This window comes from Mesoplodon densirostris, chromosome 1 (assembly GCF_025265405.1).
Source record: "Mesoplodon densirostris isolate mMesDen1 chromosome 1, mMesDen1 primary haplotype, whole genome shotgun sequence".
NCBI classification, from domain to species: Eukaryota; Metazoa; Chordata; class Mammalia; order Artiodactyla; family Ziphiidae; genus Mesoplodon; species Mesoplodon densirostris.
Window position 1 is genome coordinate 23,648,386 of NC_082661.1, and position 19,667 is coordinate 23,668,052.

The 19,667-nt window shown below is 43.8% G+C and overlaps 1 protein-coding gene across 7 annotated transcripts in view; it reads left to right on the top strand.

Annotated features, from left to right (window-relative positions):
• Nucleotides 1-19,667, top strand: part of SORCS1 (sortilin related VPS10 domain containing receptor 1) — a 572,111-nt gene that overhangs the window by 517,360 nt on the left and 35,084 nt on the right. For 6 of the 7 annotated variants that reach the window (XM_060099829.1, XM_060099837.1, XM_060099849.1 and 3 more), the window contains exons 20-22: nucleotides 6,078-6,211; nucleotides 10,871-10,994; nucleotides 17,820-17,932. In XM_060099829.1, coding sequence (XP_059955812.1) covers nucleotides 6,078-6,211; nucleotides 10,871-10,994; nucleotides 17,820-17,932 — 371 coding nt within the window. The remainder of the gene's footprint in view (nucleotides 1-6,077; nucleotides 6,212-10,870; nucleotides 10,995-17,819; nucleotides 17,933-19,667) is intronic. The other variant, XM_060099842.1, reaches the window with a different exon arrangement.

Genomic DNA, 19,667 nt, shown 5'->3' on the forward strand with positions numbered 1-19,667 from the left:
CAAACCTTGGTTATTAGTAACAAAAATAAATGACAACATAAATGCCAGTACATTTGCTGAGAATGGCTGCCTACCTGGCAGCTTATCCTTCTGCACAGCTTATTCTATAAGGCGGATTTTTGTTAAAGATCTACTCTCCTGAAGAATTACAGTTATTATATTCTATATCCCATATATGTATTAAACATCCCTGGACTCTAAGCATGTGTCAATACTGATTTAAAATTCAGCAGCAGCTTTTTGTCTCAATTTCTCAGGGTTTCCCATAGAGTCATCCATAGCTCCCCATCCTGGTTGCCCTGTGGACTCTTCTTCACCTTACATATAATTATATCCCATGAGGGAAACTTGCCTATCCTGGTTCTCTCGTGGGCTTACTGAATCCTGGGAAGGAAAAGAACACAGAGTTTGCCTCTGCTTCAGATGAAGGGTTACCGAAGCCATGACTTCTGAAAGAAATGAGCTGCTTTGTACACTTGCAATTTTTTTCATCTCATTAGCCTGATTGAATGGCTTAAGTGATTTGACCTCAACCTCAGTAGCAGGTGATTTGTAATGGAAAGTTTTGTGTTCTGATTTTAATTTTGTCAGACTCATCTTGGGTTAAGCGGTTGGATGAGCAGGGCTCCTATCATGGGACCCCTTTCTAAGCCTGGTCTTGGGGACAAGAATTAGCTTTTTATACTAACTATATGAAAGCAGGATTATTTTTAAAGTGTTCATTCATTCACATACATATAAAGGCCTTGGCATGAGCAGTGCCAGCAGGTCCTGACATGTTTGCTAGGGCTTCTCTCCTGAAGGGCCCGTCGTGCGTTACTGTGCATATGAACTTCTTTGCTTATTCTCACACCTCTACCATGATGGGCAACATTTGGCCTTCCTTTCATATGGGGAAAGCAAGGATTAGAGAAGTACTATGACTTGACACTATTTTACACCAAGAGGAAGTCACAGTAAAATCATAATTGACTTACATTCCCCCTGCTCTCAAATACGGAGAGTAACATGGCAATTTTTAGTGCCATGGTGGCAGGATAGTGAAGGGATATATGGCTTTGTAGGAAAAACAAAAACGAGCACTGGACTGAGTTGGGAGTTGTTAGGTCCAGATGATGGCCTGAACTCTTAGCTGAGTTACTGCATTTTTCTGAAACTAGTTTTTCTCCTCCATCATGTGAGGAATGCATGTCTTGTTCCTCAGAGGTTCTATCAAGCAACTCATGCTGTGCCCTGTCAATGGGCCAAGCTTGATTTTCCATCATCACGATGCAGCCTGTGCATTTGTATTTAGTGGGTTCTGAGCAGCCACTCAGCTCAGCTTACCAAAGCCTGCCCTCTGCTCCTCTCATCCAACCCCCCTCCCCCTACCCAGGGCTCTTCCAGAAAACCCCACGGCCTGTCTTGAACACATACTTCCTCCACCTTCCAGTTCAAAAAGGTGCTTTGATTCTAAATCAGAAGTTCTTAAATACTGGTTTGCAAAGGTCATCAGAAGCAAATGGAGATGATGTTCCTGCTGTAATGTTTCCAGGATGGGGAGGCTCTCTCGGGGCAGCTGAGTAATCTGTTGCAGCCTGACAGTTGAGAATTCCTTGAGGAATATTCACTGTGCTCTGCTAGTTTGCAAACTAATTAGACACGGGGTGCAGCCAGGGTTGCCTTCAACTGGATGGAGCAGAGAATTGAAAGGACATGCAGATTTCTGCTCAGAAATCTGCCCTTATCTCAGCCAGTCTTGCAGGAAAAAGAAAAAAAAAATCACTGAAGATTGTGCAAACTTGCAGAATAGGAGGTGATAAAAAAGATGAGGTGGATTTTCCGATACTTCCTGAACCTCTCTTCTCAACTACCCCGTTACATAGGAGCCCTTTGCAGATGTCTTTCTGTCCCCATCTTAGGGTAAAGTGATCAGTGTCTTGAAAACCTGTGTAGCTTTGTAACTATTCACACGATGATTATATTGGCCAGTGAATGTCAGACCTGGGTTTTGTAAAATGTAGTTAATGAGCCACCTGCTCCAGAATTACATGGTAAAAATATAGTGTCCTGGGCCCCTTTCCAGACCTATTGAATTAGAATTTCTGGCAGTGTGACATCATAATCTGCCTTGAACAGATGAGTGTGATTCTCATGCCCACTGACGTTTGAGGGACTCTGTTGTAGGATCTCATCTTCACACTTTGAATTTCTTTTATTTCTTCTGGTAGATTTTTTTTAACCTCTCAGACAAACAGCAATATGATACATGCACCATAGTTAATTAGATGGTCAGAGGAGGTCTTCAGAACAAATGCCAGAGGCAGGTCACTGATCAGCACGCACAGAGACACACACAGACACACAGACACACAGACACACAGACACACACACACAGTGTTCAGTCACACAAACAGCACTTGTTCCCTGCAGCACAGGAAGACCAAGCAAGAGAAGGGAAACAATTCACACAAGTAATTTCTCCCTTTCTCTCAGCCGCCTTGTGACGATTCACAAAGAGTAATGCAGCGCCACCTGCTGTCCGTTTTGCTCATTAAAGGCACCTGTCCGAAGAAGCAGTACCTGCCAGCTTGTTCCACTCTCAGCGGAGTGCGGCCAGCCAGCTAGGGGCCTCCAGGGGCTGGAGTTTCACTTCGAAGGCTCTATTAGGGCAGATCACACCCTCTGTGCAGAAAAGCAAGGCTTGAAAGATAGGCTTTGGGGCAACAGGAACCAGGTATATTGAACACATAAAAAGTAAATGAGCCCAAGAGGACTTGGCAATCTGAAAGCGAAATTCCACACATTTGTATGAATGGATGATGTATATGCACGCAAGAAGGAACTTATATAAACACACACGGACATTCTTCAGGGCCTAAAGTGATCTGCTGAGTGTCCTGAATACCTGTTAGATCTCATTGGCTTCGGCTCCTTCCCTCCATCTCTTTACTGCTGCTATTCCCTGCCATCCTGGCACCTGACAAGGCACCTCCTCCTCAAGGTCTTTGCCCCACACTCACCCTGGAGCTTCCCCAGTAGATACACGGTGCACTTCTGCACGTTATTCAGGTCGCTGCTCAAATGTTCTTGCTTCCAAGAGACTTTGCTTGACCACCCTATCAAAAATAGCAGGCTCTCACCCACCCCCTCTCCTTGCAGGCACTGCCTCTCTTAATGATACATAAGCTCCACCAAGGGCCAGGTGTCCCAGCACCGAGAATCATGCCCAACACGCAATAGCACTCAAAAACTACTGAGTGACGGAGTGGCCATACTTCAGGAACAAGACTCAACTTTTGTCATTAACAGGACACACAGGCATCATCCTTTGACCTTTGGACTTTAAAAGAAAAATTGTTGGGTGCTCATATGTGAGAGACCAAGATGAACCCTTTTAGGATGGAACTAGCATGTCTCCCAGAGCTTATCTAGTTCTTGCATCCTAGCTGGTCCATGTAACTCTAACTGGGGAGTCAGGAGGAGTGTCACAGAAGAGGGGGCCCTGGAACTGAGATTTGGAGATGACAGGTGCCATAAGAAAGGTGTGTAAGCAAAGTCCTCGGGTGGGACAGGGCACCTGCTGGAGCATATCATGTGATGCGGGGGACAGCAAGAGCCACGTAGTAAACAAGGGCCTGTGTAACGAGCATTGCCCAATGCCTGCAACATTTCTAAGTCATCAGGAAGTGGTGACTCTTAATAGCTATTTTGTTAACATGGGTCTTCTCGAGCATTTGTCAGCTGGCCCAGGCTCTGAACTTGAACTGCTTTGGTTCACACGCTGGAATTGAGGAAGGTCACCTTCCTCTGTTCATCTCTGCATGGAGCTAACAGTAGTGCCTACTTCATAAGGTTGTTGTGAAGATTAAATGAGAATAAGAAGTCATTCACAGAATATGCGGCACACGGTCATTGGTCTGTAAATGATGCCCTTTTATTATCTCATTGAACCATTCTGACTTATGATCAACTACTTCTTATCATATGGCTTATAAACCAGAAAATCAATTCTACTCTGTTTGCTGGTCACCAAGCCTCTAATCTATAAAGAAAGAAAAACATGGACAAAAGCAGAAATAGGGAAGTATACGTTTCTGTTCACTTACACAGCCAATGTTCCAGTACCTGCTATGTCTCAAGAACTGTGCACATCCTTACACATAAAGATAAATATGAAGGACTCTCGCCCTCCAAATGTTGCAGCCTGTGTTCTCTGTATCACAAATTTTAGATGTGTACATATTAGCTCTCATTATTATTATAATTAGGTAATGGGAATGTTCATCTTGATCAAGTGAGTAGCATGGCTTTCTAGAAAAATCACTCTCACAACAATTTGAAGGGTGAGAAGGTACATAGTCATTGCTATACATTGTATGAATGTATATATAATATATATATATATATACACATTATACAGAATGAACTTATGCAAACACACGTATACATATTTCAGGGCCAACAAGGCCAACATGCTCTATGTCCTGAATTCCCCTGAGATCGCATCTGCTTCTACTCTTTGTCTCCATTTATTTCTCTATTTCTTGCTATTCTTTAAACATGGAGAGCCACCTCCTCCTCAAGGTCTTTGTACTTGCTCCGCCCTCTCCCTGGAGCATATATTTTATTCTAAGTGTTGGGGCCACCTGGCACTTGGTCCAACTTATGTATTATGGAGGGAGGCAGGCGTTAACGCATAGAGCAGGAGGATGGATTAGAGTGGGGAAAGGTTAGAGGCTGGAAAACCTGTAGGAGTTTGTACCAGTCCGTGTGAGACAGGTGTTTAGTGTATGAACCAGGGCAGGGTGAGAAGAGCTCTACCTTAGAAAGAATTTATGAAACCAAATAAATGGTTTCCTCAATGGATATGGATGGCAAAGAAATAAGGAATTGGGATTGACTGTCTGCTTCTGGGTTGTTCCCCTGGATAAACATTGGTCATTCATCAAGATTGGAGAATACAGATTGGGGGAAAACAGTGGATTTCTAGGGAACCTTTGGCTGCTAATTGAGTCTGGAGTCAAGAAGCTGGTTTTGGAGCCCTAAGCATATAGTTCACAGTTTAAGGTCAGGGTGTGGATGGTATTACTTAGCAGAAGAGAGTAGATGGAGGGAGAGAAAGGCCAAAGACAATACCGTAGGAGCCACATTAAATGGTCAAGCACAAGAGGAGGAAGTAATTAAACCAGGTGCAAAGGCCTGAGGTACCACATCCTTCTCCACCTCATGGGATAAAGATGCGCATGATGGATTTTTGTCATGTTCACCTCAAAAGAAAATGCATTTTGTCTGGTAAAAGTAACTCAAAGAGAAGGTCAGGGGTCATAGGATAGGTCTCTAGGGAGGGGATATTTATATCTTTGTGGGTTTGTACATCCAATGAAGGTTTCTGGTCTAATGGGCCTCCATAGATAGAATCATCCTCTTTTTCAGCTGAGCGCCTCCTGAGAACCTGAGGACCACAGAGCTCTCTCTGCCCCCTCATGCCTGCCTTTGTCCTGGACAAGCTCAACTCAACACCACACTTACCTAACTGGGTGGCTTTACATACACTCACACAAACACACACAGTGACATAGAAACATGCACATTTACATACACTCACACACACATTTAAAATCCAGTAAAGAATAAAGAATAATTACATGTAGAATGGTTTGGGGATTTGTGTAAGAACCACCACCAACCCCTAACCCCCATCCCACATGGATTCTCGGAGGTTTTCACAATCCTGGTTCACCACCAAGAATATAACTTCTTGGAAACGCTTTGCATCTCCCTGTGAAATCTCATATTATGCTTGTTCCTTTAAGGACTTCTTCAATTACTTGTAAGTTTTTAAACTCTTACGCATAAATAACTCAAGGTTTAGGCCTGGAAGAAAGATTGGTAAATGGACGAAATTGAGACACAACTGTTCATGATATATCCTTTTCCCCAGAGTAGGGACAGCACCCGAGCACTTCCTTCAGGGAGCCCGACTGATGGTTGGGAGGCTTCCAGAAGGAATGCGTATTCTTTCCATATCAGGGAAGGCAGGTGAAGCAGAGAGAGCTCTTCTCTCTCCAAGCCTCCTCTCTGCTCTTGTGCCTCAGGTCCCCTGGAGCATGTACACCTGTCTCTTCCCTTCGTCACCACGAAGAACAAAGAGGTCAACGCGACTGCTGTGCTGTGGCCCAGCCACGTGGGCACGCTCACTTACGTGTGGTGGTACGGAAATAACACCGAGGTGGGTCGGCCTTCCGCGCGGGCTTTGTGCGGCTCCACGCAAACTGGCCAAAGCGCAGAAGGGAAAGAAACTCATGGCTTACGTGACTCAAGAGACTAGAGGTTGTCGCAGCTCCGGGGGCACTGGGCTCCGAGTGCCCCAGTCATCTCGTCGGTCTCTGTCTCTCTCACCACTGCGCCCCTTTATTTTTTTAATTTCTATCGCAGTATAGTGGATTTACAATGTTGTGTTAGTTTCATGCGTACAGCAAAGTGAATCAATTATACATATATCCACTCTTTTTTAGATTCTTTTCCCATATAGGCCATTACAGAGTATCAAGCAGAATTCCCTGTGCTATACAGTAGGTCCTTCCTAGTTATCTATTTTATATATAGTACTGTGCCTGCGTTACCTCTGCCTTCCTCTGAGTTAGCCTTCTCCTCCAGTTGGGCTTTGCTCTGCAGTGACCCTTAGCAGGAGCCTGAGCTTTATGCTTGCACAGCTCAGCAGAGAAAACAAGCCGTCTTTCCCCAGAGTTCTAACAGAAGTCCCAGAACGGAGTAATGTCGGCCAGGCCTTGACCACGGTGCTGGGGACAGAAACAGAGCTGCTGAAGTCAGCCTCCCTAGATCCATCTAGACCAAGAGAAGGGAGGGAATGGCCCTCAAAAGGAAAAGAGGCCAGTGGACACCAGACAGGCAAGAGCCACAGATGTCTGTGCAACCCAGCTCCCCGCCATGACCCCCTCACCCTGGATCAGACGCAGCCCTTCTTTAGCTCAGCTTTCTGTTTTATGTTTCCCCCAAATATTCCCTGTGATCCAAAGTGGGCAGCAGTTTCAACACCAGTAGAAACCTTAGGCCTCATTTACTCTGTCCTTCATTTTACAGATGAGAAAGTGAGGACAGGTGAAGTGGCTTCTTCCAATCTCATTCAGCTGCTTCACGCAGGTCCAAGACCTTCTCAGGCCTGCCTGGGTTTTTCTTCCCCTCACACCAGGCTTCATGCTCTGCTTCAGTTTGGAATTCACTCCATTCTCAGAAATTAAAATTTGCTTGCAAATGTTAGTTAAGGCAGTAGAACTCAGGCCCCGAAGCCTCCCTTCCCAGAGGGCCCTGGGACCAACTGCTCTGGATTGGAAAGCGTCATCTCCTTCCAGCAGAGTTGCTTTCACTTGTGACTTTGCTCTTCAAATGCAATGCATCTGTGAGTACAGATGCATTGTATTTGTGAATACAAATCTACTTCAGAGCTGAGTGTTGGCTTTAACTGGAGCCATAATTTTGCACAAACCTAGGGAGGAAACCTCTCCTGACACCCGACCTGCTGCATGCCTGACAGTCAAAGGAATCTCTTACCTCTACTGCTGACATAAATCAACTGAAAAGAAACCCTTTTTTATTTCTTATGAAACCATGCATGTAAATTGGGCCCAGAGTGGGCCCACTACCTATAGTAGAAGAAGAGAAATCTATTTATTTGCCTGAAAGCTAGTACTAGAAGTTGACAGTACTAAACAACTTCTTTTTTTGTTTGTTTTTTCTTAAGCTTTTAGAAGAAAACCAAATTCTCAACAGATTATGTTCAGTAGGCCTTTTTTTCAATTTTTAAAAACATCTTTATTGGAGTATAATTGCTTTGCATTGTTGTGATAGTTGCTGCTGTATTAACAAAGTGAATCAACTATACATATACATATATCCCCATATCCCCTCCCTCTCGCGTCTCCCTCCCATCCTCCCTATCCCACCCCTCTAGGTGGTCACAAAGCACTGAGCTGATCTCCCTGTGCTATGCAGCTGCTTCCCACTAGCTATCTATTTCACATTTGGTAGTGTATATATGTCAGTGTCACTCTCTCACTTCGTCTCAGCTTACCCTTCCCCCTCCCTGTGTCCTCAAATCCATTCTCTACATCTGTGTCTTTATTCCTGTCCTGCCTCTAGGTTCTTCAGAACGACTTTGGTTTTCTGGGTTTTTTTAGATTCCATGTATATGTGTTATCATACGGTATTTGTTTTTCTCTTTCTGACTTACTTCACACTGTATGACAGTCTCTAGGTCCATCCACCTCATTACAAATAACTCAATTTCGTTTCTTTTTATGGCTGAGTAATATTCCATTGTATATATGTGCCACTTCTTTATCCATTCATCTGTTGATGGACACTTAGGTTGCTTCCATGTCCTGGCTATTGTAAATAGTGCTGCAGTGAACACTGTGGTACATGACTCTTTTTGAATTATGGTTTTCTCAGGGTATATGCCCAATAGTGGGATTGCTGGGTCATATGGTAGTTGTATTTTTAGTTTTTTAAGGAACCTCCATACTGTTGTCCATAGTGGCTGTATCAATTTACATTCCCACCAACAGTGCAAGGGGGTTCTCTTTTCTCCACACCCCCTTCAGCATTTATTGTTTGTAGATTTTTTGATGATGGGCATTCTAACTGGTGTGAGGTGATACCGCATTGTAGCTTTGATTTGCATTTCTCTAATGATTAGTGATGTTGAGCATCCTTTCATGTGTTTGTTGGCAGTCTGTATATCTTTGGAGAAATGTCTATTTAGGTCTTCTGCCCATTTTTGGATTGGGCTTTTTTTTTTTTTTTTTTTTTTTTGCGGTACACGGGCCTCTCACTGTTGTGGCCTCTCCCGGACATGCAGGCTCAGTAGCCATGGCTCACAGGCCCAGCCGCTCCGCAGCATGTGGGATCCTCCTGGACTGGGACACAAACCCATGTCCCCTGCATCGGCAGGTGGACTCTCAACCACTGAGCCACCAGGGAAGCCCCCATTATTTTTTCTTTATTCTGCTCTGCAGTAGTTATTTCCATGATTTTGTCCTCCAGGTCACTTATCCGTTCTTCTGCCTCCGTTATTCTGCTATTGATTCCTTCTAGACAATTTTTAATTTCATTTATTGTGTTGTTCATCATTGTTTGTTTGCTCTTTAGTTCTTCTTGGTCCTTGTTAAACATTTCTTTTATTTTCTCCATTCTTTTCCAAGATTTTGGATCATGTTTACTATCATTACTCTGACTTCTTTTTCAGGTACACTGCCTATTTCTTCTTCATTAGTTTGTTCTAGTGGTTTTTTACCTTGCTCCTTTATCTGCTGCGTTTTTCTGTTTATTCATTTTGCTTAACTTACTGTGTTTGGGGTCTCCTTTTCTCAGGCTGCAGGTTCATATTTCCCATTGTTTTTGGTGTCTGCCCTCAGTGGCTAAGGTTGGTTCAGTGGGTTGTGTAGGCTTCCTGGTGGAAGGGACTGGTGCTTGTGTTGTGGTGCATGAGGCTGGATCTTGTCTTTCTGGTGGGCAGGATCACATCTGGTGGTGTGTTTTGGGGTGTCTGTGAACTTAGTATGATTTTAGACAGCCTCTCTGCTAATGCATGGGGTTGTGTTCCTGTCTTGCTAGTTGTTTAGCATGGAGTATCCAGCACTGGAGCTTGCTGGTCATTGAGTGGAGGTAGGTCTTAGCAGTGAGACAGAGATCTCTTGGAGATCTCTCGCCAATTGATGTTACATGGAGCCAGGAGGTCTCTGGTGGTCCAGTGTCCTGAACTCGGCTCTCCCACCTTAGAGGCTCAGGCCTGACACCCGGCCAGAGCACCAACACCCTGTCAGCCACACGGCTCAGATTTCTAAGGGTTTTCCTTTCCTCAGACGGAAGTTTCCAACTTCTTTCAACCATATACATGGCCCCTTGAGTCACTGCTTTTTCACCACCACTCCAATCCTCCATCCATAGCTTGCATGTTAAGAACTTTCAGACTTTGAGCATGTTTTTTCCCCCTTACTTGGGTTCTGAAACTGGCTGGAGTTGGGTTGCATTGGACATGGAGCCCAGTCTCATGTAGAATTTTTATGCTGGGCTTTAGTCTACTGTCTGCTACACAGGGAGTTAAATGAATTTTGATTTGTAAATTAATTAAGGAAAGACAGGAATGAAATGTTTGTGGGGAGTTAGTCGAGGGAGGTCAGTAGGCTAATAATCTTTTTCCTCTAGGACCCCGGTATCCAATTGCATTACAGGCACTGCTCCAAGTCTTCCTTTTTCTTTTTTGAGTCCTCAAACCACTGTCCAATTAGTACATGTTTCCATAGCAGCTTCTTCCAGGAAACTGCTGATAGGGCTTCTCAGAGGAAGCTGAGCCACACAAGGCCACACCTGTCTAACTAGTGTAGTTTGGTGTCCATTGTTGCTGTGTTCCACTGTAATTCTATGTAAATAGTACACCCTGGAGAGGAGCACTGGCACCTTATAGACTTTCCGTGACTACTGCTTAAATCTGGATTAGTATGGAAACCCCTCTTTAATATTGCCTCAGATTAAGGGATTTGCTTGATACAAGTAGGTTATCAACAAAGAGAGGTACATCCCACCAGCAAGCAAGACCTATGGATCTCCCCAGCCCTGAATCAGGATGATAGCAGAAAGGAGGTGTCAAATTCACAAAGAATGAGTAGAGTTTCTTGGGATCATGTCTCTAATAGTCCCTTTCTGGCCTGAACTTGAGGTGATGGGGAGGCATAGGTGGAGTCAGTCACACGGGGATGCCTCAGAAAGAGCTTCCACTGATTTAAAGAGCTTGTCCGTGGCTCAGAGCTGGTGCCTATCTCATCTGTAATTGAACAGCTTTCCCTTCACTCTGTGGCCTCATTTGTTTTAGCCCCTGATCACCTTGGAGGGAAGCATATCATTCAAGTTTACTTCCGAAGGGATGAACACCATCACAGTGCAAGTCTCAGCTGGGAATGCCATCCTGCAGGACACGAAGACCATCGCAGTATATGGTGAGTGGTCCATCTGCTGATCCATCACTGCCCTCATCCATCCCTCTGATGAGGTGGTTTGCTACCTTGGTGCCGGAAGCCATCCTGGCTTATGAATCTTCCCAGGGAACAGAGGGTAGTGGTTGAGAAAGAGCTGAGTCAAGTCTCATCTCCTCCTCTGGGGAAGATATGGTTCACCAGCAACATAGTGGTCACAAAACCGCAAGAGGGTTTATTGCTTTTCTTTTTTCAAACTGGCTTTGGTGCCCATAGAACGACTGTACGCCCACCTACCTTAGGTAGAGAAGAGTGAGTTTCATTATGTGTAAGGCTGATTCATTCCATTTGGTATTTTGGTGGTATTCAAAGAGCTAAAACCTATTATAAAAGAAAGTGGTTAATACTGAGGCTTTCTTTTTTAAAGTTCAACTTCAAGAGTCTTGATCATTAAGAAGAATCTGCCAATGTCTAAATGCTCTGAAAAGCTCTTCTGCAAATATGTATCATTTATAAAACACTCTGCTAGTCTAAAAGTGAAGAAAGGGTCATAACAAGCACATGTGCATCATTGTAGACTAGATATTAGTTTGAACAAACAGCTGTACAGAACAATGTGGTAATCAATTGGGGAAATTGAATGTGGTCAGGGTGTTACATGGAATGAAAATTTACTGAAATGGAAAGGTGGAAACCTTGGTGGAAAGCAGTTTATACAAATTGATCTCATTTTGGTAATTTTTTTTCTGCATAGAAAGATAGTCAGATGGATCTGCACTAAGTGCTTTAGTAGATGGTAAAAATATGAACTTTTATTGTTAATATGAAAGCAGTACTGATGCATCCCGGAAAATTAAAATTTTAAAAAGCAAGAATTTAAAAGGAGATAGATAGGGAAATAAATGCTGTGCAGAGAGAGGGCAAGAGAGAGGCTCAAGGGAGGGAGGGAGGGAAGGTGAGACAGAGGTTGAGAGGGATGGAGAGACAGGCACAGAGACACACTAGCTCGTGGTCCAAACAATATCAATTGCTCCAGTTCCAGAATTAATTGATTCTGATGCAGGTTCTGTTTTTCATTTCTCATCTTGCTAACTTGGCCTTCAAATTCAGAAATTAATTTGTAAGCAACTTTGAATATGTCTGAGGATACTCTTCCTCTTGCATGGCTTCCTGTTAGATTACATAATGTTTCCTCCCTCTCCCCTTCCTGAAGAGACTTGATAAGCCCCAACAGTAAGTGAAAGTAAACCAGGGCTGTGGTTTTCCTACAAGGTCCCATCAGTGAAGCGACCTCTTAGCCAGGTGGCCCTAATGGAGGAGAGCTTTTGTTTCTCTTTCCTCTCCATCTCCTTTCTATGCTCTGGAAATGCATTTAATTCTCATAACAATTGTAGTGCAGGGTAGCCAATATTATTACTCTCATTTTTTTCAGAAAGGTAAATAACCTGCCCCAGCTAGTAAGTGGTGGAGCTGAGCTTCCCGCCCACCCCTTCTAGACCCAGGGCCCATGCTCTGAAATTACCCTACCTGATTGGCTCTCATGTGTTTTCCATCTGATGCTCTCTTTCCTCTCCCTCCTGGATTTCACCAGTGGCACTAATGGGCACTGACCCATTAGTCCAACAGCTATCTCCTCATTAGAACCACAGACAGAACTTTAAATCTAGAAGGTCTTTGGACTTACCTAGTCCAATCCGTTATTTCACAGTTAGGAAATTGTGGCCCCAAAATGGGAAACTACCGGCTTAAAGTCATTCTGCTATTCAGTAACAGATCTAATGATAATAATAAAGATGATGATGGTAGTGGTAGAAACTAATGTTGATGGATCCTTTATCAGCATCTGTTCTAAGCATTTGATATATATGATCTGTTTTATTGAATCCTCTGAACAGACTTATGAGAAATATGCTATGATTATCCCTGTTATACAAGTGAGAAAATATGGAGGTAAGTATAATCTGAATAATCTGATAAGTATTATTCTGAATCTAGTTTCATGGAAACCTTCTATCCCTTGCTATGCTTAGTTCTTCCTCTTCCTAAAATCCTTCTAAAGGCATCATCGAGAGTGGGTCATTCTCCATCATATGGGTTCTCTTCATTAAAAAGCATCTCTTGGGCTTCCCTGGTGGCGCAGTGGTTGAGAGTCTGCCTGCTAATGCAGGGGACACGGGTTTGAGCCCTGGTCTGGGAGGATCCCACATGCTGCGGAGCAACTAGGCCCATGAGCCACAACTACAGAGCCTGCACGTCTGGAGCCTGTGCTCCACAACAAGAGAGGCCGCGATAGTGTGAGGCCCGCGCACCGCGATGAAGAGTGGCCCCCGCTTGCCACAACTAGAGAAAGCCCTCGCACAGAAACGAAGACCCAACACAGGAAAAATAAATAAATTTTTAAAGAAAAAAGCATCTCTTAACTAAAAGTTTGAGCAGGGAGAGTGGTCTCTCCCTCCTCTAACAAAATTCCTGAGCCATCCAACATCCTTAATTCATCTTCAGTCAGATGGGTTGTCCAGAGTTTCATATATATAACTAGAAAATTCTAAGGACAGACATGACTTGTTAAAGGAAAATTGCATCACAGAGTATTAAACAGGCAAGATTGAATTCAACAGAAACAAATGGCAGGAATAGTTTTGAACTCTGGGATGAGCTAATGGAAAGTACCAGAGGACTCTGGGGGCAGAGGATTATCAGTGTGGTTAAGCCACAGGTGTTTGCTAATTGGTGGTTAGGGAACTTAGGCTCCTACCCTCCCAGAGGCAGGGGTGCTATCTTTCCTGTTTTTTAATATATATATATATATCTTTATTGGAGTATAATTGCTTTACAATGTTGTGTTAGTTTCTGTAGTACAACAAAGTGAATCAGCTATACGTATACATAGATCCCCATATCCCCTCCCTCTTGCGTCTCCCTCCCACCCTCCCTATCCCACCCCTCTAGGTCGTCACAAAGCATCAAGCTAATCTCCCTGTGCTATGCAGCAGCTTCCCACTGGCCATCCATTTTATATTTGGTAGTGTATATAGATGTCAATGCTACTCTCTCACTTCATCCCAGCTTCCTCTTCCCACCCTGTGTCCTCAAGTCCATTCTCTACATCTGCATCTTTATTCCTGCCCTGCAGGAATAAAGATTCATTAGTACCATATTTTTAGATTCCATATATGTGCGTTAGCATCCAGTATTTGTTTTTCTCTTTCTGACTCTTCACTCGGTATGACAGACTCTAGGTCCATCCACCTCATTACAAATAACTGAGTTTCGTTCCTTTTTATGGCTGAGTAATATTCCATTGTATATATGTTCCACATCTTCTTTGTCGGTTCATCTGTCGATGGACATTTAGGTTGCTTCCACGTCCTGGCAATTGTAAATAGTGCTGCAATGAACATTGTGGTACATGTTTTTTTGGTTTTTTGTTTTTTTGTTTTTGCAGTACGTGGGCGTCTCACTGTTGTGGCCTCTCCCATTGCGGAGCACAGGCTCCGGACGTGCAGGCTCAGCAGCCATGGCTCACAGTCCCAGCCGCTCCGCGGCATGTGGGATCTTCCCGGACTGGGGCACGAACCCATGTCCCCTGCATCGGCAGGCGGACTCTCAACCACTGTGCCACCAGGGAAGCCCCTATCTTTTTGAATTATAGTTTTCTCAGGGTATATGCCCAGTAGTGGGATTGCTGGGTCATATGGTAATTCTATTTTTAGTTTTTTAAGGAGCCTCCATACTGTTCTCCATAGTGGCTGAATTAATTTACATTTCCACCAACAGTGCAGGAGGGTTCCCTTTTCTCCATAACCTCTGCAGCATTTATTGTTTGTAGATTTTTTGATGATGGTCATTCTGACCAGTGTAAGGTGATACCTCATTGTGGTTTTGATTTACATTTCTATGATAATTAGTGATGTTGAGCATCTTTTCATGTGTTTGTTGGCAACCTGTATGCCCATTTCAGAGATGGCTCCCAGGTCCTTGAGAAAGGCATTCCTGGATTGCAGAAGATTTACATCTCAAAGGTGCAGAGAAGGAATTTACAATCGCAAGTTTCTAAAGTAGATGCTCTAAGAAAAGGGAGGTCAGAGCCTGAAGTCCTGAAGAAACCTGTCTAAAGTTTAATTAAACTGAGGGGAAAGTTAAGACCATTATGGTCAGACGGAAGGAGGTATCATATTTGGGAAGTTGGCAGAGGAAAGATTGTCTGCCCAAAGCCACACAGGAGACTGGAGGCAAGAAAATTTAGTGCATGGTTTTCCTTAATTTGCTTCAGGGCTCAGCTTTGCCTTTAAATAGAAAAAATAAAACGTAAATGTATAGAATTCATCTCTCAGCAGCTGCAAAAAATACATATATTACTGGTGTTTACCCTTTTCAGTCCTCCCACATGCATCCCCTATTGGTTGAATAAACTTAGGCATAACATTTCTCTGCACTGCTGTTTAGCATGCTAATTAATTACGAAGGGAGCTGCACCATTTTTCTCATTTGTATCTTTTTATTAAGATAAATATCTTCTTTTGAGATGAAGTCTCCACAGTTTGGTTAAGAGGTTTGGGGAAAGTGAAAATGACATACACATACATCTTCAAAGGGAAAAGTTAGGACTCAGTGGGTGATTCCTTGGTGCTGCCGTTTACCGTACTACTAATTAGTATGCATTTCATTCTTCTCCATCAGAACTGAAATGGGGATATTCACCTAGGGGGCCAGTGACTCATAAAATAGTCAAACTTTGAAAAATACATGTTTGGAGTAAGCTGACTGCCCTAAGTACAGGCCTGATCATGTAAGTCTTCAGTGCCTGCGCCTAATAAATCTTCAGCAGTGTTAGGAAACGCACGAGTGGGTTTTTCTGTTTCCTGAACGTGTCAGCGGCATTGCTGATGTTGCTAAACCCCTCCTGAAACACCAGAACATGCCTAAAACAAGAAAGAAATGTTTGTTGAATAATAAAATGCATAAATTACAGAGAGCCTCCACTGATATTTATGCATTTATTTATTCAACAAATGTATTAATTAAATGACTCCTAGTCATTGAAGATCTAACATGAACTGGGCACTGTCCCAAAGGGCCAGGAACACAGTGCCCCCGTCCGCATTGAACTAATATACTTCTGTGGGAGACAGACAGTAAAAAAAAACAAATTATTTGTTTATTTATATTTTTATTGGAGTATAGTTCATTTACAGTGTTGTGTTAGTTTCAGGTATACAGCAAAGTGAATCATATATATATATATATATACATACATATATATATATATATATATACATACATATATATATATATATATATATATATATATATATATATATCCACTCTTTTTTAGATTCTTTTCCCATATAGGTCATTACAGAATATTGAGTAAAGTTCCCTGTGCCATACAGTAGGTCCTTATTAGTTATCTATTTTATATATAGTAGTTTGTGTAGGTCAATCCCAATCTCCCAATTTGTCCCTCCCCCGCTTACCCCCAAAACAAAATAATTTAAAAAGCAAGAAGAATAAGGAAGACAAATAGGGTCATATGGTGAAAGGTGTTAGAGTTGGTGAAAGGGAGGCTACCTGAGGTTGCTGGTGGGAGGGGTTTCTCCCAGGAGAGACTGAAGGCTGAAAAGGAGCCGAGAAGGCTGTCGTCTGGGACTTGGAGGTGTGCTGACATGGGAAGGAACACGGCATATGGAGAAACACAGGGAAGGATGGGGTCGTGGAGTGCAAGGCAGCCTGAAGGACATAAGACAGGAGGGAAAGTCAGCACTGGATTGTGTGAGACTATGAAGGCCATGATATGAATCTGAATCTTATTCAAAATGCAATGTGGAGCCTCCAGCAGATTTCAGGGGAGCAATGTGATCTGAGTATACCATGTGCTAAGACCCCCCAGGGCTGTGCTCTGAAACTCATCATCGTGCTAGGGCCAAGGCCACGCCAGCCAGCCAGCCAGTGACTGAGTGTGGTAGGAATACTGGGGTGAACCCATTCCTGGGACGTGGGGCTCCTCTGGCTGACTTTGGCTCATGGACTTCCCATCAATCTCGCTGAACTTTCCTCCCTCTTTTGCACTAAGTGTCATATATGCATCACGGTCTGGCGGTGCTTCAGGCTCCTCTGACTTCCTCCCCATATTCCCTTACAGACAAGAGACTTCTTTTATTTCTGCACAAAATCCTTGCTTTTATAATTCCATCTACTTCCTGGAGGCCCAAGATGAACTCAGGGGCTACTGTGCCAACTAACAAAACCCTTGAAGACCTGAAAATGCCTTTAAATGAAACTCCCATGCAAACAGAATTTAGCAGTAGAATGACTACAATGATGACTATAATTATATAATCATATAATAATTGTTATGATGTAATGATAATGAAGGTATGTGCCCAACACAGTTGTACCATAAGAAAGAAAATCAAAACATGGTGGGGGAGATTATTCAGTCAGTAAATGCTTGAACGAGAGCTTGAATGTTGTGTTCATAGAAGGTGAGAGGATGGGGCATTCTAGACAAGGGGCAGTGTGTGCAAAAAGGCCTGGGGACATAAACCTACGATGCTGTCTGGGCACTTCAGGTGTGCACAAGTAGTGTCCAGGAGTGCAGGGGCTAGAACTGGGCATGATGCACAAGGCTGTGGAGCTAAGCATGGACCACAGACCAGGGCTTTGGTCTGGAAAAGGAGCTGAGAGGTAAGAGGGATGGGATATTGAACTTGCGTTGTAGTAAGGTCTCTCTGGTGAGTATGAAGGAAAAGGACCCTCCATTAGGGCTCTGCATAAAATATAAAGTACAGCAGACTTCTTGAGAGACCTATCTGACTTATAGTAATCCCCCTACTATTGTATTTCCAGAGGAATTCCGATCTCTTCGCCTGTCCTTTTCCCCAAACCTGGACGACTACAACCCGGACATCCCTGAGTGGAGGAGAGACATCAGCCGAGTCATCAAAAAGTCCCTGGTGGAGGTGAGTGCAAACAGCTCCTCTGGCTCAGATCCTTTTCCTCTCTGTCTTTACTGAGCTTCATGGAGAAGGGGACCCTTGCTCAAAGAAATGGCAGGAAAGAGCCGGAGGCCAGGGGAAGTGGGTATCATCTGTCTGATACCTGCAAAGCTGAGCCCCCTATGTGCAGACACATCGCAGGTGCTATGGCGGGAAATGAAATTGAGTAATCAGGGGGTCCTTACCCCTCGTGAAACGCTTGTTCTGCTTAGAGAAGACGACCCTGGAAATATGTGACAGTCACATGGCAGAGTTCATGATTAGCCACTGGTACATGTAAAAATCAGCTCCTGTGCATCATACTGGCACAGCATAAATACAATAAATACAGTTGGTAAGAGCAGCCTGGGTTCCAGCTGAATGGCCAGCACAACAGCACAGTGAGCACTCAGCACAGGAGGGTAGTCATCTTACTATGTCCCAATTATTTTAATGGCATTTCTCTCCCACGACAGCCCCAAGAGGAAAGTATTATTGGGAGTTCCCTGGTGGTCTAATGGTTAGGATTCAGTGCTTTCACTTACATGGCCCAGGTTCATTCCCTGGTCGGGGAACTGAGATCCTGCAAGCCATGCAGCATGGCCAAAAAAAAAAAAAAAGGTGGGGGGGACCTAAAAGATGCTTAAAAGAAGAGAAAGTATTATTGTCTTCATTTGCAGATTAGGCAGTTGAGGTCCAGAGAAGTTAAATAACTGTCTAAAGCCTCACAGCTAATAAGTGACAGAGCTACAAAACTGAAGTGAAGGATCTGAATCCCATGTCTGGGTTTTCACATGTGAAGCACAGCCCCATCCAGTTCCTGGGAGAGTAACGAGGTGGTGTGGTTCATCCCTCTCTGAGCAAAGGTCACCTACAGTTTGACAAGACACCCTCTTCTAGGCACATTCCCCCCTGCATACTCCACTTCCATGAACAGTCAGAGGAATGGGATATCTGCTCATGGAGCTGCTTGGATTTATTGCACAAACCCAGAAAATCAGAGATGACTTTTCCCTAAAGTCTATTCTTTTTTTTTTTTTTTTTTTTTTTTTTTTTTTTTTGCGGTATGCGGGCCTCTCACTGCTGTGGCCTCCCCCGTTGCGGAGCACAGGCTCCGGACGCGCAGGCTCCGGACGCGCAGGCTCAGCGGCCATGGCCCACGGGCCCAGCCGCTCCGCGGCATATGGGATCCTCCCAGACCGGGGCACGAACCCGTATCCCCTGCATCGGCAGGCGGACTCTCAACCACTTGCGCCACCAGGGAGGCCCTCCCTAAAGTCTATTCTTAGCACGAAAGAAAAGTCACTTTAGGATTAGTTATACATTCTTTCCTGCACCCAACACATGGTGTCTCATGACCCAAAGGGATAAGGAGAGCCAAAGGCATTCAGGTAACCCCTGCTCAGAAAACAGATCTCGCATCCAGCCTTTTGGCAAAGAGCTGGCCTTCCCGGTATTCATACCATTATCTTTGTTGATATTTATTTAGCACTTACAATATTTCAGAAACTCTTCTCAGTGTTTTGCATTTTTAAACACATTTAATCACAAAACCCCTAGCTTATGATATAGATAGAATAATTATTCCCACTTTACAAGTGAGAAAACTGAATTTAGAGGCAGATAACTTGCCGAATGCTGTACAGTTTAAAATCAGGCTCTGGAGTCAGACCATCAAGGTTTGAATCTTGATTACCACTCCACTCTGCTGCTATCCTTT